This window comes from Pteropus alecto, unplaced genomic scaffold (assembly GCF_000325575.1).
Source record: "Pteropus alecto unplaced genomic scaffold, ASM32557v1 scaffold206, whole genome shotgun sequence".
NCBI lineage: Eukaryota > Metazoa > Chordata > Mammalia > Chiroptera > Pteropodidae > Pteropus > Pteropus alecto.
The window spans coordinates 3,291,466-3,304,537 of record NW_006438906.1 but is presented as its reverse complement, the minus strand read 5'-3'; the positions used below and the strand labels follow the sequence as shown (position 1 = coordinate 3,304,537).

The 13,072-nt window shown below is 32.9% G+C and overlaps 1 protein-coding gene across 3 annotated transcripts in view; it reads left to right on the top strand.

The window, feature by feature from the left end:
- NAA35 (N(alpha)-acetyltransferase 35, NatC auxiliary subunit) overlaps positions 1–13,072 on the top strand; it is a 66,468-nt gene that overhangs the window by 35,184 nt on the left and 18,212 nt on the right. For all 3 annotated transcript variants that reach the window (XM_006916080.3, XM_025049735.1, XM_015592639.2), the window contains exons 12-14: positions 3,782–3,960; positions 9,519–9,578; positions 12,933–13,039. In XM_006916080.3, the coding sequence (XP_006916142.1) occupies positions 3,782–3,960; positions 9,519–9,578; positions 12,933–13,039 (346 nt within the window). The remainder of the gene's footprint in view (positions 1–3,781; positions 3,961–9,518; positions 9,579–12,932; positions 13,040–13,072) is intronic.

Below are 13,072 nucleotides of genomic sequence, written 5' to 3'. Positions count from 1 at the left end.
AGCATATATTATGTGTTGATGTTTTGGTTCAAAAAAGGAATTTATGTGACTGGATGAACTATGATATATTCATACAATGAAATACTTTTCAGTAATAGAAACCAATGAAGTACTGATATACTGAACATAATACATAAATCTTGGAAAAATTATGCTGAAGGAAATCAGATATAAAAGATTACAAACTGTATGATTTCTTTTTGTATAAAAGTAGGAAAGACTATATTTAGAGAAAGCAGTTCCATGGTTGTTGGGCATGTTTAGGGTCACAGGGAACTTGTTGTGGAAATAGAAATGTTGTATACGTTGACTATGGTGGTAGTTACATTATTTTTCAAAATAATGAACTATAAGCTTAATATTTGCATTGCATTATTTGTAAATTATACCTCAATAATGTTGAAAAAGGGATGTATGTACACGTGAAAGAAAACTAGTAGTGGTTAGTTCTCGAGATTAACTGGAGTCACAAGTGGGCAGGAAAATGCTTTTCATTGGATACCCTTTTTTTTAGTTTGAAACATTTTAATCATTTGCATGTATACCTATTCAAAAATATACACCAAAAAATTTCTAAATATGTGGATGTGCATATGTTATACCTTAAGTTATTCTGACCGGTAATTAGGATAGAATATTTATTGAAGCCCCGTACCTTTTGATTTTAACAGTTATATTTTAATGCCTTTTTAAACATTTTTTTATTGTGATGAAATAGACATAACATAAAATTTGCCATTTTAACCATTTTTAAGTGCAAAATTCAGTGCCATTAAGTACATTCACGTTGTCATACAACTGTTACCACTATCCATCTCCAGATCCTTTCATCTTCCCAAACTGAAACTCTCCATTTCCTGCTCTCCCCCAGCCAGTGGTAACCACTCTTCTATGTTCTGTCCATAGGAATTTTAATATTCTAGTTACCTCATACAGTTGGAATCATATAATATTTGTCCTTTTGTGTCTGACTTAGTTCATGTAGCATAAGTACAATATTGTATAAAAGGAAATCAAGTATCCAAAAAGTACAGAATAACATAACAAAACCTCAACAGCATTGTTTTCTAGAACTTCTTGCAACTTCAGAGATCCAGAACTCATTTCAATAAGTCTAACTGTAAATTGCATATGTAATTTGGGAGAGATGTGTTGTCTAAAAGTGTCTGCTTTGTTTTAACTCCTGAACTAGATACACTTTCAGCTACCTAAAGATGTTTCTTAATTTCTTAATATCTGCTCACACATGCAAAATGGGAAACACAATTCCCCCATCAAACCACTTTTTCTCTTGCATTCTGTATCTTGCAAAATCGTATCTAGAGTGTTACCCATTTTTCATTAATATTTACTTCTTTCCATGGTAATACAGATTTTCATGAGTGGCTAGTCTCTGTTTTCTACTTATAGTTTAAAACCTAGAAATATATGTATTAAGAATAAAAGAATATTCCTGGGTAATAATTTCAGATGCATATTAAAATGCTTAAGGAAAAATAAGGTTAACATACTATGTAAGTATTTAGATTACTGTGTGTTTATCAGTTTAGCCCCAGATATATTCATGTTGGTATGGTAAAGCTTCTTACAGTGTTGCCACTACTACTATAATTCTAAATGAAGTGTTATAAATCAGAAATTCAGACTTTTATTATAGTGGCCACAGTCTTTCATTTTATTTTGAGCATGCATATCTTGTCATTCAGCACACATATCCAGTGCCTGTTTAGGTGTTTGGGACACAAGCCAGTTCCTGCTTTCAAAAGAATCTGAGAGAGAGGAACAAATGATATAACTCCACACAGACAGTGCAATAACGTAATTATGAAGAAGTAGGAGAGGACCTAGGATGAGAGGGAATTTAAGCTGTATCAAGTCTCCCAGGCTAAGAACAAAAGGGTAGTTTTTACAGGTAGAATAGTTTGCATAGAAGAGGATAAAAGAGTATGCTTGTAAGTTACTGTGCTTGCTTATAGCTTATAGTGTTTAGGGAATATTAAAAGATGATTTAAAAAAAAAAAAAGACAAAACTATGACTCACACAAATATAACATGTGTTAAGGATTTTATTAAACTCATTCAGTGACCAGACATCAAAAATTTTAAAATGTACAAATTGTTATGGAGTATTGGAATGTTGAAATAAATGGTTAGTGGAGGCAAAACTATCTTTTTCTATAGAGTGAGGAGGAAGTCCATTGAATCTATGCCAGGCAAGACAGAATTGCTTGTCTCTCAATTATTTATAATTTATAGATTTTTTAAATAGCTCCCATAGGATCAGTCTGACAGTACATAGTTTTTCATTGAAGTACATTTTTTTCTATAGAAGTGGAAGAAAATTGTAAAGCATCTTTCAATGCCCCACTGGAGAATTTGTATGATATATAATAGGGACTCAACAAATCTTTGGATTAGTGGAGTGAAATCAGGTTGTAATTTAGATAAAACAATTGAGGTGGCAATATTCAGGATTAATTTAACAAGAGAGCAGTCAGTGCAGGTAAACCAGGTAGGCTTTGCAGTAAGAATGAAGAGGAGGAACAGATTGGATAGATGGTAGGAAGTGGAAAACTTAAGACTTATGGACCAATTAAATAAAGCAAATGGGGAGGTGAGAAGAGACAGGCAGGTTTCTGGCTTAAGCATTCGTAAGGACAGTGGGTCATTTTACAGACAAAGGGCCTATAGGAGCAAAAGCAATGTTTGGGAAAGATTTAAGGTAGTTTTGGATATTTGTGCCTTTTGAGGTGATGTAGAATACCAAAGTGGAAGTGTTTTTCATTATGTAGTCAGAAATAATAGGTTTGGAACTCAGAGAAGAAAGGTTATGGATTTTAATCTGGAAATCTCTAGCTAAATTAGAATTTGTATGAAAATAAATAACTTCAATCAGAGAGAACTTTAATACGGAGAAGAGGAAGAAGGCCATGATCCTCACTAGTAATAGGATGTATGTCTCAGGAGCATTATTGTAATTTGATTAAGTATCAGTCTTGCTTTTAATTCTTAATAATGAGACCTGCTCAGCTTTAATTTTTCTTTCATTGACATCCAAATTTTTTTTTTAATTCTTGGTTTGTAGCCTGTTTATAATTCAGCAAGAGAACTTTGAGTCCAAGATTTTTAATCATTTTACATTTCAGGGATATATTTCTTCATTTTAGATTTCCAGTTAAGAAAGACTGATTTGGAGCTTTGCAATAGTGTGAAAAGTGAGATCACCAGCAGAGAATGAGAACTCACCCTTAGGTCTCTCGTAATATTTTATTTTGATTGTGAATTTCTGTAATTAAATTTTAGTACCAAATGACTTCCAGACTCATGGGGGCGGAATGGAGACTTTCCTCCTCTGATGTTTTGCATTATTATGTAGCTAAATCTGAATTGATTCTTCTCCTCAGTAATTGAAAGGAAGATAGTGTGTTCCCATTTTACCTTTCTTCACAATCTCATGGTAATGCAGCATTTCCCCTCGCCTTTTTTTTTTGAGGAACTATGTTAACCCTATTTTATCCCGTTCTTGGCTTGGAGTTATTTTGAGGTAGAAGCTCTTTGTCAGCACTACCACCACCATGCAGATAGGAAGTACAATTTTAGGTTATTAAATCTGCTTATCTCATTTTAAAATGTGTGTATATATTTTATTATATATTGTAAATTATAAAATCCATTTAGAGAATATTGTGATTAGATATTTGAAACTGACCTTTTTATATTTAGTAGTACTCGAGGTTTAAAATTCAGAGGAACATTGAAAATCTCTTTTTTTTCTTTTTAGATCATCCAATTATGATGGGTTTTGAGCCCCTTGTTAACCAGAGGCTACTTCCACCCACCTTCCCTCGCTATGCAAAAATAATTAAAAGGGAAGAAATGGTCAACTATTTTGCAAGATTAATAGATAGAATAAAAACTGTGTGTGAGGTGGTCAATTTAACAAATTTACATTGTATCCTGGTAAGTAGAAGTCTCTATTCTGGAATATAACTATTCATTTTAGAGATTAAGAAATTTAAGTTTAGAGTGGTTAGATAATTCACTAAGTTTTACACATCCAGGGAGTTTCAACCCTGGATTCTATCTTCAAAACCTTTTATGTAAGTATGTACATGTGTATAAATTTTCATGCAAAAATTAGATCATGGTGTTTGGTAACCTTTTTCTTTAATTATTACTTTCTATATCATGAACATCTTTTTATGTCAACAAATACATATATTTCTGTATTATTTTAATGGCTACATCGTATTCCATTGTAAGACCTTTCATATTGAACTACATTTAGGTCATTTTCAGTATTTTATTGTTATAAACAATACTAAGGTAAACAAATGTCTTTATACATAAATCTTTATATCAGAGTAAATTCCTAAACAGTGGAGTTGCTGGGTAAAAGAGTATATACATTTTTAAGTTGGCATATTTTGAATTAATCTTTATGGGTTAAAATATAGAAAAAGTATAGGCTTATTTTGGGAATATTAAAACATTCAGAGATAGAGTTTTGTTCATTGGTAAGGTTATAGTGACATAAGGTTAGTAGGAAGTTAGAGAATATGCAAAATAATACTGTTAATATTTAGACATAGTACACTAATTTATTTTGTATGGCTCTGTATAGATATCCATTTGATTTGTTCCTCCTGCATGCTGAGGTATACAATTTCTAGCCCCATGTCATTTCCTCTGTGAAGTTTTCCTTGTTTCAGGGTTTTTCTGTAACTATGTTCTTTGAGATGACAAATTAACCAATTTATATTCATAGAACTGAGCAACAGCCTCTGGGATATAGTTGATGGTCAGTGAAGATTTGTGCTTTTGTTCTCTGTCTTGTGATAACTTTATTTTCCCTTCCACTAATTCTTTGCTTTAAAACCCAGCTTAAGTCTTCGTTCCTTAGTGAAACTTTAAATGATTATGACTTTATTACTTCCTTTTGTTTACTTTCTTTTTAGTAGTTTGTCCTATTCTGTCATAAGAATCATAGTATCTAAAGGTAGAAAAGATCACAGTCATAAGCTAGTTCATTTCACAATTCACTGTATAGCTAACACAAACTAAGGTTTAGAGGGCTTATAACTAAATTAGATTATTGGTTAGTGGCATATCAGGATAATGAATAGAGATTTTCTTACACCTCTGCTGTATCTGCTTTTCTGATCTTTGTTACATGGATATATATTTGTGTTCACCAGATTAATCGTAGGATTTTAGAAAAAGAGATCAATGTGAACTGGAATTAGAAAGTATGATACAACAGTTGGAATTTGATAATCTGGCAAAAGATTACGGATTGCCTTGTCAGAGGCATGAATGCATGACATACCATAAGAGAGGGGGCTGGTGGAGCCAGTCCTGGACTACTGGCATTGGACATGGGAAGACCATAGTAGGAGAAAAGTCTGGATCCCTGGAAGACTTGGGACAGAGGAATAGGTAGTAGTAGGAGGAGAATGTGGCAGAGGCCAAGAGTAGAGGAAACAGTTAAAGTTAAGGAGAATAAGAGACCAAATAGTCTGGTAGATCTGCATAAGAAACCTGTTATTAGGGTAAAATGCCAGATTATAGAGAATGCTGACGTGTCAATAAAATAAAGCATCCAAGTGAAAAATTAGGAAAGGACATGAGCAGACAGGTTGAAAAAGAAATATGAAAAATGTTTAACCTTACTAATAACTAAAATGCAATTTGTAACAACTAGATTGAAAAGTGTAGTAGTATTTATGTTGATAAAGGGAAATAGTCATTCTCCTATACTCCAGTGGCTCCTGTACTTTGACCCAGCAACTCCCCTTCTAGATAGAGATTTAGGATAAGAAAATAATCTGAGATATATGCAGAGGCACTAAAACCTTTTTTAGTTACATCATCCTTTGTAATATTGAAAAACTGGAAACAGTTTATATGCCCAATGGTGACACTATCTTTTCTATGGTATGTGTCAAATAGTCATTAAGAGCATGTTATAGAAAAATATTGACATGGGAAAATGTTTATAAATGTCAAGCTGTGTTTAAAAATATGTGATCCATTTATACATTGTTGCATACAGAAAAAATTGTTAGAGATAGAGCCAAATTCAGTTTTAAAAAAGATGGGAAAATATTAATTATGACTATTTCTAAATGGTAGAATGCTGGATGATAGTTTACTCTTTGCATTTTTCTACATTTTAAAAAATTTTTGGTATTTGGCATATAGGGAAAAAATATAATGGTAAGTTATAGGGTAGAGAAATTAGTGAAGGGAAACTTGTGGATTAGGAACCCAGAAGATGACACTTTTGACAGCTGTGGAGTAGCTGAGTTTAGAGGAAGTAAATAATGGACTTCATAGAATATACCATGTTAGCGATGTGTACTAGCAATAGAAATGTAGTACGAACTGTGGGAGTGAATGTACATACATTCATCAGTTCACCCAACATCTTTGAGTGTTTTTTTTATGCTAAGCACTATTGGCTATGGCAAGTATACAATGATAAGCTAAAGCTTATCTATCTATGCTGCTGTAGGGCTTACACTTTAGTGTGAGATAGAAACTAATCAAATAATAACACTGATTATAGAATTAAAAACCAAAGTAAGTGATATGAAGGAAAGGAACATACGTAATCAAGGAACTGACCTAGGTGATCAAAGAAGGCTTTCTTAGGGAAGTAAAGGTAAAGCTGAGATTTGAAGTTTAGATAGACATTCATTGAGATGGTGAGGAGGAGGCCGTTCCAGATGAAGGAAGTTGAATGCCCCTCCATGATACATTTGAGAAACTAAAAGAAAAGTATCAGAGTAGATCATACTGTGATGGTGATGGGGGATTTGGTGAGGCTAAAAAGGTGTAAGGCAGGTCAAACAGGTCCATTTAAGCCACATTAAGGATTTTAGTCTTTATCATAGGGCAAAGGAAAACCATTAGAGTTATGTAAGATCAGTATGGATAGAGTAGTGACGTAATTGGGTTAAGAATTTGCAAAGATGTGGCTGCATTATTGAAAAAAGAGTAGAAGAGGACCAGAATAAACACAGGGAACAAATTAAGAAATCATTATTATAGTTTAAGGGAAAGAAGATGACAACTTGGACTAGAAGGATGGCAGGGAGATGATGAGGTAGTCAGGAGAGCTATGTGTGAGCTAAAATTGGTAGAATATTGATGGTGTTTTAAATATAGGGCATTAGAGGAGCTCTCAGGAAGGTCTCCATGCTACTGACAGATTTGGCACTGTTCACTGAAATGAGGAAATTCTCAAAAGGGACCTTTGAGAGTCAGTTGAGTCGTAGGAAGTAGTTTGAGGTGTGTTTGAAATGTTTAAGTAGATAATAGAATAGATATTGGCTATATGGATAGAGTTTAGAGCTCTGTGCTAGAATTATTATTTTAGAATTATTACAGTATAGATAGTAATTGAAGCATGAGTGTGGATAAAACTACAAGGAAAAAAAGATATATAGATTAAGGAAGGAAGGTAGTCTAGAACTAAACTGTGAACCTACAGAAGAAAAGGCCAAAGAGGAAGCAACTCCTGAAAGTCAATTAAAAGGTTTTTCAGGAAAGAAGTCATGTCACATGCTGCTGTGAGAGGTCAAATGAAAGAGATGAATAGAGGTCCAAAACTAATGTTCATTGGATTTAGTGATGGGAGATAATGGTGACTAGAACAAAGAGCCAGGTAGTGGGCAGTGAAGATGAGTGGGAGTTGAGTAAATAGAGACAGGGGGTGTAGCTAACTCCTTTAGAAAGTTTGGCGGAGAAGGCAGTGGTTGAGAGGGAAATGTGGGATCATGTGACAGTCTTTTTTTTTTTTTAAATGGGAGAAACTTGGCTGTTTAAATGTAAATGGGAACAATCTGCTAGAGGGAAAACTTTACTATCTGGGGGAGCAAAGGATGGATAATTGACAATGTATAATAATCTTGAAAAAGCAGGAAGGAATGGAGTCCTTGGTACAAGTTAGAGGACTTCTGTGGTTAAAGTAGGCAAGGAAAAGATCTGGTACAGATGTAGGGTACAGTAAGAGGTTGAGAGGCTGAAGTTGAGGAATTTCCTGTTGGATAGATGAGTTTTAAATTTCTTTGTAATGTGGAATGGGAGAACATATCTCTGGTAGAGAATATTTATTTTGAGCAGTGTGTGTAAGGTGTAACAGTTAATTTTAAAAAAAGAATTGATTAGCGAAACTTGGTAAAATTTGGCAGAATACCCATTTAAATTTAGGATCATGAGTCTGAGGAATAAGTGTAGAAAGAAGCAGACAGGGGATATCCATACTTTAAATTTGGGATGATGAAGAGCCAATAAAGAGCTAGAATGAGTGGTCATAAATAAAGTAATTGTAACTGAAAATTACAAGGTTTGTCTCCTCTAAAGAGGAGAGGACTTAAAACATTGTATATGGCTATTCAAAATGATGAAGAAACTTGAAATGATAACTCAAAGAGTTAATAGTTTGAGGAGAAAAAGAAAACCTTTAAAAAAATAGGTGGGACTTCAGTGAACATATTTTAACAGCCCTTGAAAAACATGTTTTTTCTCCATTCTTCTCACTACACCTCCTACCACTCTATGTCCCCACCACTGCTTTCCACTCCCACTCTCTCTTCCTCAGTCATCTCCTTCCCACTTTCACCCCTCTAATTTAAGGATATTACATATAAAAGGACCAGGATTTTTTCATGTCCGGCAATAGTATTGCCTTTCTTGGATGGAGTTGGGTGGCAGAGAGGTTCCTCTTGAATACCAGATCTGAGTCATTGATGAGAACTGTACTGAGGGGAATCCTTAGGCTACAATCGAGAGCTCAGTGGAAAAAAGTGCTGCCTATAATTGTTGAGGGATGTTTTCCACGGTGATAGACACTTGGGCAACAACTGTCTCTGTTTCTAGGAGAGTTGTAGAGTGTATATATTTTATTCTCACTGCCAGCCTATAGCAGTGCCACAGGTGTTTCCAAACTCTGATACCTGTCTTTACCCAACAAATATTAATATACATACATTCTTACTTAACTATAAAATTTGGAAAATGCAGAATATGAAAATGATAACTACTGTCTTACAATATACATGTTAACGTTTCAGAATATCTTTTTTTCTTATCTGTGTATAAACCCATATATAGTTTTCTAAGCATATCTTGATGTTTGCCAGTTTGAACAGTTGGTAATATGAATCCAGTTGGCCTGATTACTTGGTATTTCTGTGAAGTAGGAAGTAAACTCTTACGTTAGTAAATTATTGATACTGTTATTTTCATGGTGTATTAATATAATATGGGTATCCACACAGTACAATTATTGATCAGCTTGTTTTAAAAAAAATTGATGCTCTAAAATTATCCATTGTTCCATTGGTACAATTAGATAATTCATGTAGAAATGATCTTTAGCTATTTGTCATATTCTGACTCTGGTAGTGTATAATTCCCAGAGAGTCTAGTAAAAATTACACTCTATATGCAGACATTTTCAGCTTTTATTTAATCTATTAATGACATTACTTATTCTCTGTGTCTCTCAGGATTTTTTTTGTGAGTTTAGTGAACAGTCACCTTGCGTTCTTTCAAGATCCCTTTTACAAGTAAGTTCAACTTCATATTAAAAATACTTCTTCAAATATTGAGTTATATGTTGACATTGTTTTATTGAGATGGTTTTAAAGTGTATTCTGCAGTTAATGTTATATTTTATTAATAGAAGTATTGACTTAGATTGTTAGACGTTCGTCAAAATTATATCCTGGGCCAAATATTTGGAAATTAACACATGTGAAAAGAATACATGGATCAAAGAGGAAGCCTGCAATTAGAATGAAAATATTACATATCAGAATCTGTGGGATACAGTTAAATCAGAACTTAGAGGGAAATTTATAGCCTTAAAATGTTTATATGAAAAAAAAGATCTGAAATTAATAATTTACGTTTCCACTTTAAAATACCAGGAAAAGAGGAGCAGGTTAAACTCAAAACAAGAGAAGGAAGGAAATAACAAAAATAAAAGCAGAAATTAGTAAAATAGGAAACAGATAAACTATAGAGAGAAAATCGATGCAACCAAAAGCCACTTCTTTGAAATTGATGAACCTTTAACCAGACAGAGCAAGAAAAAAAGTGAGAAGTGAATATCAAGAATATCAAGAATGAAAGAGAGGATGTCACTATAGATCTTACACACATTAAAAGGATAATGTGGGAATATTATAAACAATTCTATGTCCATAAATTTAAAAACTTAGATGAAATAGACCAGTTCCTTAGAGGACACTACCAAACTCACTCAAGAAGAAATAGATAACTTGACTAATCCTATATCTATTAAAGAAATTGAATTAATCATTAAAAACCTCCCAACAAAGAAAATTCTAGGCCATATCTACACAGTCTCTTCCTGAAAATGGAAGAAGCAAGAACACTCATATGAGGCCAACGTTACCTCAGTAGCAAAAGCAAGGACATAACAAGCATAGAAAACAATAGACCAATATCCCTTTTGAATACAGGCACAAAAGTCTTATTTTCAGATTGAACCCAGCAATATATTTTAAAATATCATGACCCAAGTGGGTTTTATTTCAGGAATTTAAAGCTGGTTCAACATTTGAAAATTAGTGTAATTCATCTCAATAGCTTCTCAATAGAATCTCAGTAGATTCAGGAAAAGCATTTGACAAAAGTCAGCATCCATTCATGATTTAAAAACTCTCAGCAAAACTAGGAATAGATGAGAACTTAACCTGATAAAGGACATGTATAAAAAACCCTACAGTCTGCATCATACTTAATAATGAAAGATTAAATCCTTTCCTCAGATTGGTAAGAAAGCAAGAATGTCCACTCTCATCACTTCGTTCTTACTCAGTGTAGTACTAGAACTCTTAGCCTGTGATAAAAGGCAGAAAAAAGAAAAGGCATACATTTGAAGATAAAGGAGGAAATATTTTCTACTTACAAACCACATGATTTTCTGTGTAGAGCACCAAGAAATCTATAAAGTTCCTAGACTGATGGATGAGTTTAACAAGATCTTAGGACGTGTGGCCAGTATACAAAAAGCAATTGTATTTCTACATACTTGAACAATAGGAAATCAGAATTTGAAAAACAGAACTATTTGCAATAATATCAAAATGAAATGCTTAGATGTAAATCTAACACCTGTTTGTAGGACCTTTGTGCTTCAAAACTACGAAATACTGATGAAATCAAAGAAGACCTAAATAAATCAAGAGATATACCTTGTTCATGGATTGGAAGAATTGATATTTTTAAGATGTTCTCCCCAATATTGATCTATAGATTCAAAGCAATCTCAATCAAAATTATAGCAGGAATTTTTATAGATGTCAACAAGCTGATTCTAAAATTTATATGGAAAGGCAAAGGAACTAGAACAGCCAAACAATTTTGTTGAAAAAAAAAAGGACAAAGTTAGGAACTCAATCATGCTAACCTGACTGCAAGATAGGTATGGTATTGGTAAAATGATGAATGTATGGATCAGTGGAACCAAGGGGAAAGTCCAGAAAAGTCCTGTTTTTAAATTAGTCCTAATATAGTTTTATATTATACAGTCCTTTATTAATTGACTGATGTTAATCATTTGATCAGTAATTAATATTGTCAATTTTTGACAAAGCACAAAGGCAAACCAATGGAGAAATAAATGGTAGTCTTTTTCAATAGATGATGCAAGAACAATTGGACAGGCATATGCAAAAAGGAAAAGTTGACTCAGAATACATCATAAACCTAAATGTAAAATGTAAAACTATAAAACTTTTAGAAGAAAGAATAGGAGAAAATCTTTGTGACTTTGGAAAAGGCAGAGAATTCTTAGGTGTGACATCAAAAGCACAATCCTTAAAAAAATGATAAATTGATAAATTTAAAACTTTAATTCTGTGGCATACACTTAAGAAAATGAAAAGAAACTACGCAGTGGGCGAAAGCATTTGCAAATCGTGTCTGACAAAAGACTTGAATCTAGAACATATAAAGAACTCTATAAATATAATTTAAAAAACCCATAAAATCCAATTTTTAAAATGGACAAAAAATTTGAACACTTTGATATGAAAAAATATTCAGCATTATTAGTAATAGGGAAATGCCAGTGAAAACCACAATGAAATAATACTATACACCTTTCAGAATATCTTAAGTACAAAATACCAAGTGCTTGTAAGGATGCAATACTGATGAAAATGTGAAGTGCTACAGCCACTTTGGAAAACAATTTGGCAGATTCTTATAAAATTAAATCTACAAATCCTACCCTTGTTTACCTAAGAGATGTAGAATCTGATGTTCTCCTGAAAAACCCATATGTGAATATTTATAGCTGTTTGGTTTATGATCATCAAAAACTGGAAAAAACTCAGATGTGTTAGGAAATCAAGTAAGGTATAATGTACTAAGGTTAACAACCCCTGAGGTTGTTAAGGGGAGAAAATTAAATGCAAGTTATTAAATAATTATTTTAAATTTAATACTGTATGTATTAATCATTTATTTTTTCCAAGTTTGGAAAGTTTGTATGCGTTACAAAGTGTTCATTAGTGATAAAAATTGTTGACTGGCTTAATATTTATAACTACTTAATATTTCATAACTCAGGGAGCTCTACCTTATATATTAGTTCACTTGACATAGAATAGTCAGTTCATTTTGACTAGTTCAATATTACTTTTGGGAGATTTTTTTCCTGCACATTTTTTATTCTGCATAAGAATACACCTTAAATAGGGATTAATAAGTAATACCCATTGTGGAGGCAGTGATTTATAAAAATTTTCCACCAACTTTGTATATTTTAATCTCTTTTTATTCTGTGGTATTTATAAGAGGTATGCTCATGTCACACGGTATGGCAGCTATACGTACAATATGTCAGGATCATGACAGCATTACTAATATATAACTTTTGTTTTAAGACCACTTTCCTGGTGGATAACAAAAAAGTCTTTGGAACTCATCTCATGCAAGACATGGTGAAAGATGCACTTCGGTCTTTTGTCAGTCCTCCGGTGCTTTCCCCGAAGTAAGTATCATAAGACATTATAGCATATGTATT